General features: G+C 38.6%; 1 protein-coding gene across 8 annotated transcripts in view; it reads left to right on the top strand.

Moving 5' to 3' along the window:
- Window positions 1-19414, top strand: part of TIAM1 (TIAM Rac1 associated GEF 1) — a 260834-nt gene that overhangs the window by 175004 nt on the left and 66416 nt on the right. For all 8 annotated transcript variants that reach the window (XM_060770440.2, XM_060770445.2, XM_060770442.2 and 5 more), the window contains 5 exons: window positions 1280-1452; window positions 9242-9475; window positions 10323-10508; window positions 12096-12242; window positions 17393-17467. In XM_060770440.2, the coding sequence (XP_060626423.2) occupies window positions 1280-1452; window positions 9242-9475; window positions 10323-10508; window positions 12096-12242; window positions 17393-17467 (815 nt within the window). The remainder of the gene's footprint in view (window positions 1-1279; window positions 1453-9241; window positions 9476-10322; window positions 10509-12095; window positions 12243-17392; window positions 17468-19414) is intronic.

The raw sequence follows: 19414 nt of genomic DNA, 5'->3' as shown, positions 1-19414 counted from the left end.
GGTATTTTTGCCTAATAGAACATAGAATTGCATTCGTCTAACTCAGATTCTATCTTATCTGAAAGGAATACTTTCATGTTTATGTTGATGTGATAATACATTTTCCCAGAGCTAAAATTGACAATTTTTCATTCTTTTTTAAAAGGAACTTTTTCAGCATACTACCTCTCTCTCTCTCTCTCTCTCTCTCAGGCGCGCACACACACACACTTTCTTTTCTTGTGATGTACCTTTTTATGTATCTACTTGTGCCAAAGCATGCTTTTCTGCTGTTGGTTTTAATATTGTGTTCTGGAACTCTCACTTTGTGGTGAGTGGATGGGTTGATATAAAGCAATGTTATCTGGAATGAATATGATTTAGTATGTGATGATGCAGTCTTATTTTCTCTCATCTATTGAATGTATCATTGCATGCATCTGACAGTACACTGCTTTTCTACAAAAGCTTGTACTATATTAAGTTTCTTACACTTGAGTCTTTTTGGTTGTTCCACTAAGTCAGTTGTTGAATGGTGAGTAATATTAAATACACCTCATTGATTCAGTGGGTCTGCCCTAGTTGGGATTACAAAAGGTTCCAGTCCATAATCATTAAAGATCAATAGATCTGGCTAAAATTATGCACAATGTGTTTTTCCCCAACTCAAACACTTGAGGAAAATGCTTTCAGTTTTAATTTAGACTCTTATGTTATTTATCTTCTACTTTGTATTTTGTGGGGCAGAGAGTCTGTTTTTTGTTCTCTTTAATGGAGATTTGTCACTTTCAATTATATATTTCCTATTATGAATTGCACTTAACCATATAACATTTTTGGAAGAACTGAATTTATATGCATGGTCTGTTCTGGATTCAATGAACAGTGAACCTGATTCAGTTTTTAAACAAGGACAGCTTAACTGATATGGATGTAGGCCATGTGTATCCAATGAAAAATATTTGCCATATGTTTTAACCATATGAATTTAGAAAGTGTGATAGGATAAGCATTAACCTCCTTCTGTCATGAAGTAGGGCCTTGATCCAGTTTTCCAAAGCTCCATACCCTCAAGATTGCCTCATATATTTCAACAGCAATGTCCTTCTACAACTTTGATGATTTCTATTATTATTTTTTGTTAGACTTGAAGGGGATTGAAATAATTTCAAAGTAATACTTTAGAAAAGGCTCTAAACATGTCCCCTCCTCCCCCACCCCAGCTGTTATTACGGTTGCCTGTAAATGCTGTCTTGTTCAGATGTGTTGTTGGTTGTTAATACTTGCTGTTTTTCTCAAGGTTGTACATTATTCTTCTACGAAAGTGATGGAAGATCTGGAATAGACCACAATAGCATCCCGAAACATGCAGTCTGGGTGGAAAACAGCATAGTGCAAGCAGTGCCAGAACACCCAAAGAAGGACTATGTTTTCTGCCTCAGCAATTCCCTTGGTGATGCCTTTCTATTTCAGGTTTGTTCTGCCCTTGGATAATTGTTTTTCTTGCTTCAGGCAAAGTCCTGAGTGGTGCCCCAGCACTTGAGAGATGGTTACTTTAACATGTAGTGACTACTAAAGCTAATTATTTTAACAGTGGGTAGCTTTTGCTCATCTAGCAATCCAAAACACTCTGGTGTCAAGATGTAACCAAATGGCTTTACAACTTTATTAGAGGTTGACAAGTATCCACTCCTAGTTTTTCAACAAGGCTAGACTCTTATTATGTAGATCTGCAACTGTGTGATGACATATTTGGGGCACTTCTTCCTTCTACAGGGAGTTGTTGGCGGGTCTGAGTAAAACCAAAGGAATGTGCATTTAATATCTTTGAAACTTGTAGTTTGGGGGAAGATATACTTTACAGCACACAAACTCTTTTTGCTGCAGATCAGGTTGTAGAACTGTACACTGATCTGAACAAATAACAACCAGGCTTTTGTTTATAGACCTGATGTTGGCTTGCAAATATTCCTATATTCATGTGTTTTTCCAGAAGGAAGATGCAGCCTAGGCAAATGTTTCAGTGAGTGGGAGGAATTGGGATACATGTGTGTTACAGATATTTCTTCATAGATAGATTTGGTTACATCAGTGGCTTCTAAAATCTAAACATCCAAGTAGACAAATTCATTTGCCTGTCTGCCAAGGACCTCTGTATACCATAGAACAGTTCTGCAGAGCTATCTGATATGGGAAGCTGACAAGTATTGGTTTCCCAATGTTCCAGTGACTGGTACTGTCTTTGTGCCCATTGGCTGTGGTTGTTTCTTTCATTGGCTGCTGGTCCTGCGAGGTCTCCCAGGACCAGCAGCCAATGCCTTAGGGAGCAGGACCAGTCCAGAACTGTCACTTCAAATAGAAAGATTCCAGAAGATTCTGGACTGCATTTAGATTGCCTACCATATATACTCACGCATAAGTTGGGAAATTTTAGTCAAAACATTGACCCCCCAAAAACCTGGGTTGATTATCATAACTCTTCTCAAAAAAGGAACCATCCACTTCTCTGAGTACACTAGCAAGGGGCAAGAACTTAGTCCGTCTCAAGTGAGCCTAAAAGTAACATCAGGCCGTCTCCTCTTTCCAAAACATCACTGCTTCTTGCTTTTCTGAATTCCCACATGAGAAAATAGTGGCAGCAGCTTCACCTCGAAGGGCTACTGAGAGAGTAGTGAAGGTCAGTGTTTCTTTTAGGTCTGCCTGGCACCAACTAAACTCTCACCTTTAACCACAACACTCAGAGAAGGAAACAATATGGTACTTTTTCTGATAAATGTTAAGGTAAATTATGAACTCTTATCAGTATTGACTCTTATTTCTCTGTACATAGTGAAAAAATATTTTTTTCAATGCCTGGGTGAGAAAATGACAGCAACCAGGGCCTGCTGGGTCTCTGAGGTGGTACTGGCGCTTTCTTCCATGAAGCTGACCTGCTATATATAGATCTTTTTATTGAAGCATCAAAAATAAGCTTCCAAGATTCCATGAAACACAGTTTGAAAAAATAACTGGCTCAAATAATCTATGAAATCCCTTTCTGTGCCATAATTATATGATTTGAAATTACAGATTTCTATTTATTTAGATTATAATTGCTAGATGAGAGTGATTACCTCATTTAAAAAAGAAATTCTTCTTTTTCCCATCTACTTATTTAAATGGATGTTAAGTGATCTCATTCTTTTCCTGTTTGAAAGTATCTACTATTTCAATAGTTTTTCTTATCTGACTTCCAATTCATTGTAATATATTATTCTATGTAATATATATATAGGAAGCAAATATAATCTCTGTTTGTGACCTCATTTCTTTTCAAATGGTGGTTTACAGGACAGCCCCTCCCAACCACCAAGCAAGAAAGCGGGTTAGGATTTTAGATATATCACTTGTATTCACATTGTGATTTCTTATGTCATCAGTAGAATAAAGAATAGCCATTAAACTGTTCAATCATAATAAGAGGTTCTGTAAGAATTATACCAGAGTGCTTCTCTTGGCACAGTAAGCTGTAAATTGTAATGGTGCCCAGGTTTTTGTTGGCCCAAAGTCCTCAGTCAGAGCACTTTCCCAAGATGATAATACAGTCATCCCTCCAATTTCACAGGGGTGGAAAAACTTTGGTTATAAGGGAGAATTTCTGCAAGAGACTTCAGATCTTTACACTGCATGGTCTCAAGCTAGTGAATAATATTAAATATTCACATTAAAATATTTACAATACAATGATTTAAACTCTTTTTGCTTCCATTTTGAGCAACTTAAAACACCAGATTGTGAAGTGTGTCAATTTATTTATAAAAGACTGTTAATTAGTCTACAAAAATATATATTTTAAGTGATCAATTGCATCCATCTGAGTTCCAGCAGAAACTTTTCAGTGTATATACTATAGTTTCCCAAAAATGTTTTTGCGAAATTACAGTATATTTTAGTCCCATTGTTATTTTGTGAGTATCAAATTATTGAAGAGACCACAAGGAAAGTATGAAACTAGACACGCACATGCATCTAGCAATTAACAGTGCCACCTCAACTAAAAATGTTGATGGTTTTAATATGAAAGGGGACAACAATTCTTATCAGTAGATGAAACAAGTAGAAGTTCCTTCGCTCCCTGTCACAGTAGGACTAAACATGTATAGATAAAATGTGTTGTTGCACTTCTGTTGAGATTGAAGGTAGAATAACCCAGTATGTCTTGCTACTTTTCTCATGTATTTAATTTCGGTGGGTATAAGGTAACAATATAGGGTTAAATCATCATTGTGTTTCCTATTTTTCAAATTCATTTACTGTAACCATATGCCCATATTACTCATTTATTTCAGTGTAGAGAGAGAAAGGAATAACAATGCTCAGACTTCTGTTAGGGATCTGTATAGGAATAAAAATATGTCCATGCTTTTATCTCTAGATAACATATTTTCTCAACCATTTAGCTTGGTGAAACAAATTGTGAGTTTCTGCAAACCAGTCCCAATCCCCTAAAGCCTCAGGACTGTAGTCTCAATTGGAACTATACCTTTGTTGTCTATGGATCTCTCCTTTAAAAAAAATGATAGCAGGTCTGCCACGTGCTGTGTCTTTTTCTTCCTATTGTATAGGACAAATAGAACTCTTTCCCCAATTACAATATAGGCCTTTTGTAGTGTCATAATCTCTCTTTTAAATCATTTATTTTCATGTCTCTACCTTTTCTAACTTTTCCCTCAAGTATGTTGTCCATATTACAGTGTTTTACTGGGCACGAGGGGTCACGGGAAGAGAAGTAAAGGAGCATAAGGGAACAGCATTAATGTCATATTTCGTGAGGACCAAAGTAGATCTTCATAGAATACTGAAAATCTTACAAATAGATCTTGTTTGGAGACCTTGATTCTCAAAAAGAAATGTCATAAAGGCTAAAGACTTTAGGGGTCAGACGAAGTCCACAGCTTTTGTGGCAACATAGAGCCTTATTTATTACAAGTTCCTCACTGAGACATCAGAGCTAGATTTTCCTGTGACATCTTGTGGGAAAGAGCACAGAATGAATAGTCAAAGTAATATTTCAGACGGTTCTTTAGATTTGTGAAACTATTTGCTAGCTGTGTGCTGGGGCCATTGTAAATCTAAAGGATTTACATGGTGAAACAAAGATGGATTTGCGGGAAGAGAGAAAGATTGGACGTAATTATGGAAATAATCTGCAAGTTACTGTAATCCCCTTCCCACAAGATTGATTTGTTATTCAGAGAATTGCTAAACTGTGTACATCACATTAGTCATAATGTATCTTTGCAGATCGTTCATGCACATTTATAGTAATATTTGAATAAAATTTAAAAAAGCATTAGAAGTTCTTTTAAAAGCCTTGTGATTTAAGGTCTTCAGAATATTATCTGGTTTATCTACACATACATTGAAAAAGAACTATTAAAAAGACTTACTACAAAGTCAAAGAGAGACAGAGGGTTGTTCAGCACAGCCAAAGTATACATTTCACTGTAAATGTATTTTTACTGTCTTGCATCCAAATATGCTGCCCATCTCCCACTAACTTCCTCTTTAGTGAGGCAGCTATGATGCAGCCTACACAAATCAACGAGACTTGCAAGCCACATGGTTACTCGATGCCTGAAGCATTTAAAAACTGCATTCTCATATTTCAGGTTATGTGCAGTTTATTTTTAAGGTTTCACCTTTCATTTGGAGGCAAACTGAGGCCCTCTTAGTTTGAGAGTGTTAAATAGCTCAGTCCTACCCTTTCTCTTCCAAATGCAACTTCATGTGCATTTTCTATTACCATTCAGTCAAAACATTGCTATAACTATTGAATGATTTATTTGATGTGGTGAATCATTAAAATTTAAACTTCACTTCTAGTTTCCTGCATAGAGTGAATAAAGATAGTTCGAATTTCTGTGATGAAATCATTTTTATACAGCTGGCCCTCCACCCATAGCTTGGAAACATTTTTAAAATTTTAAAAAGAAAACATTGATTTTTGTCATTTTATATAAGGGACAGCATTTTACTACACCATTGTATATGAGAAGCCAGGCTTGGCCACAGTGGTCCACGTTCTTGTTACACCCAGAATAGACTACTGCAATGTGCTCTACAGGGGATTGCCTTTGAAGACTGTTTGGAAGCTCCAAGTGGTCCAATGGGCAGCAGCCAGATTTTTCACCAGATCGCCATACAGGGAGCATACAACTCCCCTGTTACATCAGGTCCACTATCTGCCAGTCTGCTATCAAGCACAATTCAAATAGCTGGCTTTATCCTGTAAAGCCCTAAACGGTTATGGCCCAGCTTACCTGTATGAACGTATCTCCCTCTATGAACCACCTCGGAGGTTAAGATCTTCTGGGAGGCCCTACTCTCGGTCCCACCTCTGTTGCAAGTGGAGTTGGTGGGGACGAGAGACAGGGCCTTTTCAGTGGTGACCCCTTGGCTGTGAAACCCCCTCCCCAATGAAATCAGATCAGCTCTCTACCTCTTTAAATTAAATTAAAAATGTGACCATGGGACCAAGCCTTTGAACAATAATTCAGTGCAATAAGTGAATATGGAATAAATACAGTTATGGCTGGAATGGCTCCTGGACTATGATTTAGGATTGTGTGATTTTAATTATTGGTTTTAATATTCAGATGTTTTTAACTTTTGGGTTCTTAATGTATATGCTTGTATTTGTATGTCTGATTATGCGGCATTGCATTGTTGCCTTCTTGAAAGCCACTCTGAGTCCCCTTCAGAGTGAGAAGGGTGGGATATAAATATATTAAAGAAATAAATGTCATGGGACTTGAGCATTCCTGGATTTGGGTTTCATGAGGATCCTGGGACTTAGCCTTAGTGGATACCAAAGGTCCACCATATGCTGTTTCTAGACATCTTACCTCAATTGGAGGTGTTTTCCTTTTAAAAAATCAATTTAATTTATCTGCTGAATACAGCTATATATGATGTTTGTAGAGGGAGAATGGGGGAATGCAGTAAATTAGAATTTGCTTCTGCATAAACTATGACATCGATGACATTGTATTTAATTGACCTTAAATGGGTTTTGAAAAGAATGAAAAGGCTAACTAATAAAATGACCTAGTAAAGAGTGTGGGCTTTGAATCTTATCCATTCGTTCCATTTTATATCTATTTTTTACCACTATGGCACCTAAAGCAGTGGATCCAGTGCAGACTTAACTCAAAGATATGAAGGCTGGAAGGGATTAGGAATAGGTAGAAGACTCTTGTACCATCTGATCTGTCCTTAAGTGGCGCAATCATTTTTATTGACAGAGGAATTTATTGGTTTGCTAAGTGAAGAAGGGGCGAATCAAAAGAAGAGTCACATTTATTGTAGATGCAAATGTCTTTCGGTTCAAGGGGAATGCCACTTTGTTGGCACAAATTAGGACAGAACCCTGTGTCCCTGAATGGAGCGAAGTTAGGATTCAATAAAGCTTCCAATGGCCTAAATTGACTTACGATTGTTTGTAAGTTAGGATTGCATACTTAGATCTTACCCATGAGGAGCCCCTGGTAGCGCAGTGGGTTAAACCTGTGCGCTGGCAGGACTGCTGACCAAAAGGTTGGCGATTTGAATCTGGGGAGCTGGGTGAGCTCCCATCTGTCAGCTCCAGCTTCCCATCTGGGAACATGAGAGAAGCCTCCCACAGAATGGTAAAACATCAGGGCATCCCCTGGGCAACGTCCCTGCAGATGGCCAATTCTCTCACACCAGAAGTGACTTGCAGTTACTCAAGTCGCTCCTGACACACACACAAAAATCTTACCCATGGACTTGTATGGGGTTTTATACTCCCTTCCCTCTCATATATATCCTCTCCTTCTACTGCCCTTAGCTGTGGTCAGTAGTTACGTCTGTATAAGCATTAACCATATTAATAGCAACCATGGCTTTCTGTTAACTAAACATTGGAAGCTAAGTTCATATCCGGGGTTAAGAATGAATAGGATCACCAATCCCCATCCTCCCCCTTCATTTTAAAGTTATAGTTACAGGAATTATAAATATTTGCAGCTAACTTTATATCATAGAAAAACAAAACAATTTGCAAAGATTCATTCAAACAGCAGATCCTATTAAAACAGATCAATATATTGTATTCTGGGAAAGAACAAGGCTGTGTTGATACCAGTGAGTGCTTAAATTGATATCTACTTACAGTTAAGGACATTTTACATCTAGCCTTATTCAATTCACATACTAATCAAGGACACTGAACACATGTTTTATGAAATCATGAGGATTTCTATTTTGTAAGTCATTCTCTGCAGCAGTTAATGAGTAAAAAGTATTTCTTAAAACACACATTTGTTGCTACCCATCTTGATAACATTACTAGGAACACAGCATATGTTGCCATATGGTTCAAAATCATAGACAATCTAGTGAAGCTCTTCAAGTTACTTTCTCTTTGATGTGCATTCTTCTGTTCATTATTAGTTTTTCCTCTTCAGCTCTAAAATGCAGTGGTCTCACTGGGGTATTGCGGGGACATGACAATTGATGATTGTAAGCTTTCTCAGCAGGGAAGTGGCATAGCTTTCATCATAGTTACAGTATCAATGGGCACCATGTTCATTAAGTGATATAAGTATTTGTTGCAGGCTACCAATTACTCTATAAATATATATAGACATGCACTGTGGCTCCTGTCAGGCTTTCTCATTCTAAATCATTGGGTTCAGAGATGGACTGAATAATGTTGAATTGTTGTGGTGTTTTGCAAAGCCTCTCCAGCTGTCTATTTTTTGTGAAGTTTCCATTGATAGAGTGAACTGTTAGAAGGAACAAATAAGTATATAGACACAGTTATGGACAGTTATGGTGACACAGCGGGTTAAACCACTGATCTGCTGAACTTGTTGACTGAAAGGTCAGCAGTTCGAATCTGGGGAGCAGGGTGAGCTCCCACTGTTAGGCCCAGCTTCTGCCAACCTAGCAGTCCGAAAACATGCATATGTGAGTAAATAAATAGGTACCGCTCCTGTAGGAAGGTAATAGTGCTCTATGCAGTCATGCTAGCCACATGACCTCAGAGATGTTTACGGACAACGCCGTCTCTTTGGCTTAGAAATGGAGATGAGCACCACCCCCCAGAGTCGGGCATGACTAGACCTAATGTCAGGGAAAACCTTTACCTTTACAGTTATGGACATGCAGAATAGAATCTATTATGAACAAATTCAGTTTATCTTTAAAAACCTGCACTGTGAAGATTCTGACTTCTGTCTTTTGTTTTCTAAAGACTTGTAGCCAAACAGAACTGGAGAACTGGATTACAGCAGTTCACTCAGCTTGTGCAACAGCAGTAGCACGGCAGCACCACAAAGAAGACACCGTCAAGCTGTTGAAAACAGAAATTAAAAAACTGGAGCAAAAGATTGACATGGATGAGAAGATGAAGAAAATGGGAGAAATGCATTTCCTCAGTTTGTCTTCTGTTAGAGACTCCAAGAAGAAGAAGACTATTCTTGACCAGGTGCCTTACTTGTATACATTGAGCACACATCTGTGAAATATACGCATATTTCCAAATATGTCTGCATTGTTATTATAGAACACTAGTTATAGTAACTTAAGCTACATTATAGTAGAGCACATACCAAGAAGTAAGCCCGTGGGCTTAGTTCCACTTGCTTTTGAGTAAATATATTTAAGCTTGCACTATAATTGAAAAAAGGTAACATATGGGGCCCTTTTTGCTGAACGACAGCTCTTTAACCAGGGCTGTTAAATAAGTCTAGAACCTTAACCAAAGGTAAACTGTTGTTGCAGCATTATGGAGATTTCCAGCATATTTAATGTATTTCCTACTGACAATCTTCACCACACAGACTGTTGGTGGTGCTCAGCAACTGACAGATGTTAATGTATTCTCTGGTGTATTTTACTCATTTTCTTTAGTATGGCATCAAACTTCATTGGCTTTTAAGCTGCTCCTATTGAGAGCCTGGAGATTTTTGTGGTTGTTGTTACAGCTCTGATGTCTTCATGTTTGTTGTACAAAAACAGATTTTCAGTATCTGTGGGGCAGAGTAGAGAAGGAGAATCCAGAGGAAATTAAGACTGGAATGTTAATCTTATTAGCTTCATATCAAAGTAATAGCTGTCTCGGAATTTCTCTCTGCTCCAGGAATAAAGATATCTGCATTGCTGTAATTTAGACAGTTAAAACCCTCTTTCCTTCCTTAGGAATGTAATGAATTTGGACAATAGAAGATACAATTCAATGAAATGTAGTATTTGTGGATCTGTATTAGCATGTGTACCTTAACATTCATTTATCTTTGACTTTTTATTCTCTGTTCTCAAATTTCTTTTTATAGATATTTGTTTGGGAACAAAACCTGGAACAGTTTCAAATGGATCTTTTTAGGTATCGGTGTTACTTAGCAAGTCTTCAAGGAGGGGAACTACCAAATCCAAAAACACTGCTTGCTTTTGCAAGTCGTCCGACGAAGGATGCAATGGGCCGTCTTGGAATCTTTTCAGTGTCATCTTTTCATGCACTGGTGAGTTTAAGCTGACGCCAGAGGTTATTGTTGCTAAAATAGAAATCACTTGGTGCTTTTTTAAGAAGGTTAATTGAGTTGTTGTTGCTGTGCAGCCTCTGGTCATTTCAGTGAGATAAGGTCATTCTTGGTCTCTGCTCCTATAGAAATAAAAAAGTAGGCATTGTCTCTGTGGCAAATTTCTCCTCAACTTTACGTTTTTCAATGCTTCTTCAATTGGCATTTTAAAGAAAAAATAGGACGGAATGAATTTTATTTTCAGTCATTATTGTGAAGGCTGGTATTATTATTTGCAAAGGCAAAACTTTCTCAGCTAATTGGATTGTTTAGGGCCTTATATATAAACAAATGCTGCACACATACATTTATACACACATCTTTGATCATAGCACCTTTCATTAATTATTTTGTGATATTCACATATGCAGTTACTATTATATCTCCTACTATATTAGTCCTCATGCCCTTAATATATATGATGTTCAAGGAGAAATAATGTGGTTATCCTGTGCATTATTTTTCTCCACTGACTTGCTCTAGTGCTTAGCAATTTATAGAGCTTGCATAACAGTCCACCCTCTGCATGGGAGAGCTGGCACTTTATCAGATTCTCTTTCAGGTTTGAGATGCTGGCACTGAGGTGAATATAAGATTCTGTATGTCTGATTCACTACTGTAATTGGATCTGCCAGTGCCATTCTGTTTGCAAAAGGAATTTGAATTTTGTAGAAATTTCTGCTTACAGAAAGAGAGATAACAATTTTTATTGATCCGTCTTCTGAAGCCCTCAAAAATTGTCCAGAGGTCAAGAATAATATCAGATGTGATGCAGGTGCTTTGGGAGAGGAAGTTATTCGGCCAAATATTTCAGCTTTTGGCATAGGATCCAAGTTCCAATTGAAGAAAGTATTGAATCCAACAATGCATACTCTCAATGTGCCTGAGACTCTACATTAGTGGTTTTCAGTTTGTGGGTCCTCAGGTGTTTTGGCTTCCAACTCCCAGAAATCCCAGCCAGTTTATCAGCTGTTAAGATTTCTGGGAGTTGAAGGCTAAAACATCTGGGGACCCAAGAGGTTGAGAACCACTGTGCTACATAATATATAAGTCCTAGTCGGGTGTCATTTTAAACAGTGATAGACAATTATACATGTATGAGTTTGGGGAGAAAGGGCATCAGGGAGCTCAAAAGTTGAATCCACAGATTGCATACAGCATACAGTCCATATTTTTGCTCACTCCTAATTTAAATCATGCTGGTCTAACACATGAGAGGGGAAACACTTCTGTTTCCAGTTCTGCCTCTTACTTCATGTGAAGAATGATGTACTCGAAGAAGAAGGGTATCCACTTTGTGCAGAAGCTCTCAATGGAACAGTTTGGCAGAAGCAGTTTGTATGGAACTCATGTCAGAGCATGTATTCAGTGCACATGTTAATTATTTATAATTACATCCTGAATTTTATTATAATATTTTTTAAAAGTGCAGCAGCAAAACATTTAAACTGTTTGACTTACACTCTGTCATCCTTGAAAGTGAATTCCTTTGTCACACTTTCCCCCAATGCATTTTGTGGTCCCTGGCAGGTGGCAGCTCGCACAGGTGAATCTGGCGTCAGGAGAAGAACACAGGCCATGTCGAGATCAGCAAGCAAACGGAGAAGCCGATTTTCTTCTCTTTGGGGCTTGGACACGACTTCAAAGAAGAAGCAAGGGAGACCAAGCATTAATCAGGTAACCTTGAAAATGGGAATAACACTTAAATTACCTTGTTTTGGTTTACAGTCTACTGTAGAAAGGTGGCAAAGCAAAGATCATTTGTCTGTGCAGAGGGTTTTAATTTTTAACACACATCCAAAATTGGGCTCAGAGCTGCAAATAGTTCTGAGCTGAATAGACTTTCCTTTAGGCTTCTTTCCTGGTAGTAGTATCCTACATGCTTCAAAATATTTATTTTTTCCAAAGCAGGTTTTTTATGTAGGGAATGACTTGAAGAACTGCGAGTCGCTTTTGGTGTGAGAAAATTGGCCATCTGCAAGGATGTTGCCCAGGGGCCACTGGGAAGTTTGATTTTTGTTGGGTGTCATCCTGGACTCCACAAATCTTCAGTCCCCAATGAATAGTTAGACTAAGAAAGCAGGATTAGAGTGAGGGATTCCTTTCTCTATGCCTATACATGCCTTCCTAGAAGGCGTTTTCTGTCTCTACTCCTCTCTTCCTGTTTGCTACTACCTCCTCCCCATTTGAAGTTGTAGAAATGTGACCTCTTTGAGGTATGATGTAGCTTCCTCTTTACTGCCATTTTGATTGGTCCTACGCTTCGATCACATGGTCCATCTCCATCTTTTCTCTCTTCTGCCTTTTGACTCCTCTAGTGAAGATGCATCTTGCCATTCTCCAGGCAAGATGTAGTGAATGCATATTTTTCTGATATTGTTACCTTTGCTTTCCTTAGAATATGAGATTTAGAAAGATAGTTAGCTCCAAGCACTTTCCTATCCAGAATGTATTTCTTTTACTTCAACAAATACTTTTGAATGTATATTTTGGTTCTGCAATCCTGTGCCATCCTAAGCAACAGAAGCTTATCCCAGCTCACCACATGTACGTTTCTGCTGATTGTGAAGTGTGCTTCTAGCACTCTGCTGTATTTTTGGTGGAATTTATTTATTTACTGCACTTGTAGACCGCCGTTCTCAGCCCTAGGGCGACTCATCCCAAGAGAGGGTTATTTTTGAGTCTAATCACTCATGGATTCCTAATAATTTTTTTTTACCATCCTTGTGGAGGCTTCTCTCATTTCCCCACATGAGGAGATGGAGCTGACAGAGGGAGCTCAACCCTCTCTCCCTGGATTTGAATCACTGACCTGTCAGTCTTCAGTCCTACCGGCATAAGGGATTAAACCCATTGCATCATCGGGGGCTCCAGTATTCAAGAGTATGCGAACAATCTTATGTGCTTATATAGCACAAACTTTTTAAAGCCTCCTCCTACCTTTGGTGATCTGTACATGTGTATGTACACATATATGTGGATGCATGTATTCAGGTCCTGATTTGGCCAAAAATGTTTCCCTCTTGAGTTGTACCATCATATCTGCTGTGGCACTTGTCCTGGTGTTAATTCAAAGCAGTGCCAGAAAAGAAAGAAAAAGTCTTTATTCTTTCCTTGATTTAGCATTGTTTCCATTCTGCCTTCTGTAGATCTCCTGGTTAATTGTGAATAAGACTGGCACCCGAGGGATAATACTTTATTTCTTGTTCCCATGACAGCTATTTTCCAAATTCTATAAAGCTTGTGGCATTGTAGATGGTATTTCCATATTAATAGGATTAAGCTATTCATGGTCCAGGAAGAATTTAAAATATGCCCTTGGAACGCACTGTCTCAGTATCACTGCTTCCTCCAGCATTTACAAAAATCCAATTTCAGTTTAAACAACCAGACTAAGTGAGAGGGACCTTTGTATATTGTTTTATAAGTCTAGAGTCTGATCTTACACTAGTTAGTCAGTTAGAAAACTAATCTCATTCTGCAAGTAATAAAGTTGTCCCCAGTTGTATACATTAGGCATTTCGGCTGAACCTTGATCTGTTTCTGCTGGCCGGATACTGGTAGATTCCCATATCCATTTATGCACGCCTCCTGAAAATGGGCGGGTAGCCGAATGGCTGTTTTTGGACCATAGCTGAAAATATGGCTTGATTTGCCCCATTGATGGCAGCAGTGAATTTATGAAGCTCCCCTTTCCGTTCCTGTGACCCTTGCCTTTTTTCCCTTCAAGGGAGCCTGGGTTTCAGCAATGGGGTTATGGAAGCACCTTTCCTGTCACCCTTTCTTTTTTCCCTTCAGCAATGGAGTTAAGGTTTGCATGCTGCATGGTACTGAATAGGGGAGGGAGAACCATGATCAGCTGCCACGTGGTCCCATTACGGCCTGGAAAACATGATGGCCGAGCCTTTGCTGTTATGGCCATATGGCAGAGCCGAAGAAGTTGGATTGGCCGAAGGAAGACAGCTAAAATGGATCCGTGCACAAGCCTAGTATACATTTGGCTAGTTTGTTATGTATAGGTAAAGGTAAAGGTTTTCCCCTGACATTAAGTCCAGTTGTGTCCGACTCTGGGGATTGGTGCTCATCTTCATTTCTAAGCCAAAGAGCCGGCATTGTCCGTAGACATCTCCAAGGTTATGGGGCCCGCATGACTGCATAGAGTGCCATTACCTCTCGCTGGAGTGGTACCTATTGATCTACTCACATTTGCATGTTTTCAAACTGCTAGGTTGGCCAAAGCTAGGGCTAACAGTGGGATCTCACCCTGCTCTCCAGATTCGAACCAGTGACCTTTCGGTCAGCAAGTTCAGCAGCTCAGCGATTTAACTGCAAAATAAAGTTCCAGTTGATTAAACAGCTGCAAGGATTTATTGAATTTATCTATAAATTTACTGGATTTATTTATAGACAAAGAACTTTATTGCAGTGGTATAGAACATATAAATTACTGAGGTGGTGAAGCCTCTCTGTTTTATACTCTTAACCGTAAAAAAGTGTCCTGTAAATAGATTCAACACCTTGGATATCTACTTTAAAAATTGGACTAAACTCAAGAATAGATTCATGTGGGAATTACCACCTGGCCTTGCCTCGTAGAGCCCCATTTAAAATGCTAGTCTGCATTTCAGTGCCTTGCCTATGAAATATCCTGTTCCTATTTTTTGCTTTAGGAGTGTAGAGGTGAATATAAGAATAATGTTTGTATTTATGAATATGGAGAGGGGAAGGATTCACTGGGGACCACATATGTTTGTGGCTTTGGGCATGGTTAATCTCTGTTTGCATTCCCTCTTGTTCTGACTGTATGGCATGTGTGCTCAAACAGAAATAATCTAATCCACAGTTGTATTGGCTCTTCTTTTCTTTAAGAATTTCAACCAGCTTTTAAATCCCCCGAATATAGGTCTCCATCAATAAAAGGGATTTTAAAAACAGCAGAAATGGTTCTGTTTGATCCACTACAATTTCATATGTCTGATGCATGCACTTCTAGAGTTTTGCTTTCTTTGCAGTCCTTCTCTGCAAAGGGAGATTGTGATCATCCCAGAAGTCCACTGTCCTAAGATGATTTTTTGCAAATGATAAAGAAGTCTAGCTGCCATTTCCACCCCCTTCATTCCACATTGGCCTAAATACCCGAAGGGCACTAGATCTCATCTGATCTTGGAAGCTAGGCAGGGTCAGCTGTGGTTATTACTTGGATGGAAGATCACCAACTAATAGGTGTTTGTAAACTATATTTCAGAAGGAAAAATTGACAAAACTACCTCTTGAGTATTCTTTGCCTAAGAAAATTCTATAGTTGCCAAAGATCAGCAAGCAACCTGAAACCACATAGAAACAAACACATTCTACATTGAAATGTGTCAGAAAAGTTGAGCTTATTTTCTTATCCAAACAAATATAGAGATAGGGTTTATGATAAGTCGCTGTGGGAGATTCCATGAAGTTTTATGTTTTGTGAGAAGGGGAACTATATAGGGCAGGGGTCCACAAACTTTTTAAGCAGAGGGCCAGGTCACAGTCCCTCAAACTGTTGGAGGGCCGGATTATAATTTGAAAAATAAAACATGAATTCCTGTGCACGCTGCACATATCTTATTTGCAGTGTAAAAAACACATAAAAACAATAAAATAATTAAAATGAGGAACAATTCTAACAAATATAAACTTATTAGTATTTCAATGGGAAGTGTGGGTCTGCTTTTGGCTGATGAGATAGGATTGTTGTTGTTGTTTTGTGCTTTCAAGTCATTTCAGACTTAGGTTGACCCTGAGCAAGGGCCAGGTAAATGACCTTGGAGGGCCGCATCCGGCCCCCGGGCCTTAGTTTGAGGACCCTGATATAGGGTCTAAAGAAGGAATATTCTCTCTTTGACTCCATGTAAAGCTATTTTAATAAATTTGACTCCATGCAGCATTTGGATTAGGAATATTTTTGATGAAAATATTATTTGTCCAGCATGGGTTGCACTTTTTGCCCTAATATAACCTTTATGCAATCTTGTTCAAATTTTCACACAAAAATTTTCACACAAGAACTGGTGATTGCCTTACTATAAATGGTGTGTGTGACATTGGCTGTTACTTATAACAGTAGTATAAGCCATTGTTAATTTTGTGCAGCTCTGGCAAGGAATCTATATGTAACCTGGCAGCCCTTTGGTAGGAAGAAGGAAGGGAGAGAAATAAAAGGCGATGGCAAAAAGGGGCAGAAAAATAGGCCATGGAAAGAGCTTTTGGGTCTAGGTCATTTTCATTTTTGACACTCTTGTGTAGCCCAATTTGGCTATTAACAAATTATTCACTAGAAAATGTGATCGTTGGCAGCAGAAGGATTGACCAACTCTGGTTTAATATATCTTCGATGTACTGGAGGCAACAGAAGGATTTGGCAACAGTATATTAACTGCTTTTTTGAACACCCCTCACCTTCTTGCTTAGTGCTTTAATTATTTTAATACTTTTAATATTTAATTTATTTTGTAGGTTTTTACACTGTAGAATTTTTAAAGTTGTGAGCCATTTTGGGTCACAGTCCTGGGAGAAAATCGGAGTGCTAATATTATAAGAACAACAACATTTGCCATTAAATGGTTCTCTTGCTCCTCACTTCTTTTAATGGCTTTCAGTAGGTCCTCAATCAGATTGGCTGTTATTTAGGGCTGGCAAGACATGTGAGCCATTTCAATAGATACGATAATGCAACCTGTGCCGCTCCCCACCCCTTCCTCATTTGTCCCAGGAATTTGGAGATACTTCCAAATTTAGAAAACATTTGCATCATCTTATTGTGTTTTAAAATAGCTCTTTTTGTACCTCTGCAGGTGTTCGGTGAAGGAACTGATGCTGTAAAGAAATCTTTAGAAGGAATATTTGATGACACAGTACAAGAAAGCAAGGTAAAAATAACGTGACATTACATGATTTCCACAAAGGAGCTCAATTAGCTCGTGAGTCTGTTTTTAGAACGGAACTGATTCCTTCAGGACAAAATAAAGAGAAGTGAAAACCTGATGGGAAGGGCAAGTCATGCAGCAGTAAAGCTCTGCCAGATGACAGGCTGTTTTGAAGCTCAGCCAAACACAAGGTACAGGAAAACTTGGCACTGCTCTGCTTTGAATCTGCTGCAGAGAGGGGAGCTCCTGAGAGTTTACTGGTATCTGCATGAGCAAGGCTTGTGGTTCCATGGCTAGTAAGCACTGGAGAGGAGCGCAATTGGGATTCTGTAAACAACAGTGTTTGCATTGATATAAGCCCTTCTCTGTGAAAACTATTAGGTCGAAACACCTGCCATATGGATATAGAAGTGTTTTCCACTTAAAATATGTAAGAATATAAATATATAAGCATTGTCTTCTTAGTTCAAACTTAAGTTCCATTTGGTTGCTACTTGATTCCTAGTCCTGAGAAAGATGGAGGACATAAAATATAAATGAATAAATGAATAAAAACATAGCAAATATTCTGGGTTCAGATATATGTCTCTGGAGATCTTTAATAAGATTTCATGGAGATCTTTATTATTCAATTCCTGTCCTGCCCCGCAGATAAGCAGGCCATAGGCACAAATACAGATCTTTTATTTTGCTTATATTCCTTTCATTTTTTAAACTACTTTTTGGATTCTTATGTCTCCTTTAACCCCAAGTATATAGATTTCTATTGTAATGATTTAAAAAAGGGAACAAACTAGCAAGCAAACCAAACTTCCCAGCCTCCGTCTAGAACAGTGGTTCCCAACGTTTTTTGACCAGGGACCATTTGACCATGGACCACTCTCCAACATTAGTATTAAAAGGGTTGTGATTCAATTTTTCGGTCAACTTTAGATTTGGTTTGGTTATTTGGGGTGCTGATTCAGAAAATTGCATTGGCTAGACCATATCAGCTCTAGTTTCTGATACAGAACATATGCCATCCAGTAGTTGCCATCTGTTCGCCCACAGAAAATCATATTTAATAAGCCTCAGCACTGTAAGAGAGTTTCAAGAGACCAGTGGCTTTTGTTTCGACAGTGTAACAACAGTGAGGCCGTGGACCATATTTTAGTTCTTGTGGACCACTGATGGTTCCCGGACCACAGTTAGGGAACCACTGGTCTAGAAAGTATTTGCAACCAGCATTTACTAGGCCAATATATTTTCCAGAGTAAAAGAAAATATAGGACGTGGAAGAAAACACTGTGGGGAAACTACTGAATGAATGCTTATTTTGTACTGTGCATACAGTATGGATGTGAATGTCTATGGAGTTGGGATTTTGGGGAGCAAAACTCTCTTCTGATTCTCAGTCAAGGACCATTATGAGACAGAGGTGTATATGTGACTTCATGTAATCTAAGTTTAACTTTACAAATGTTAAGTATGTAAACGGGATGGTTTGTATGCACAAAGAACCAGATGGATATGCTTTGTTATAGTGGGGGCACGGGAAGACAAGCAAGCTGGTAAATCCAGTCCTGGGTTTTATTGGATTTCTAAAAAACTGTTTGGAGGATATGTTTCAGGACCATGGATACTTCCTTTAAAGTTTAGATTAAAACCTGGAATTTATTCACCATGCCAATGATATCAAAGCCACCACCCTCCTCTGCTGCCCGCTTTCAGCATACAGTCTAATCCCAGATATATTTCTTCACTTCAAGGCAAAGATCTTTGCATCACCAACATATCTGAAGTATTCAGTAATCTTTTTCCCTTAGTTCCCCCCCCCCCCACTCCTTAATTCTGCCCAAAGCAGATCTTCTTCCTCTCTAACTTACTGTTACATTGATATAATTGCCAAAATGTTTGTTAATGTTTTGGGCTTTTTAACACCAAAACTAATCACATGCCAAGTCTGACATA

Source organism: Anolis sagrei, chromosome 3 (assembly GCF_037176765.1).
Source record: "Anolis sagrei isolate rAnoSag1 chromosome 3, rAnoSag1.mat, whole genome shotgun sequence".
NCBI classification, from domain to species: domain Eukaryota; kingdom Metazoa; phylum Chordata; class Lepidosauria; order Squamata; family Dactyloidae; genus Anolis; species Anolis sagrei.
The sequence above is the reverse complement of the archived record's forward strand: the minus strand, read 5'-3'. Positions and strand labels throughout refer to the sequence as shown.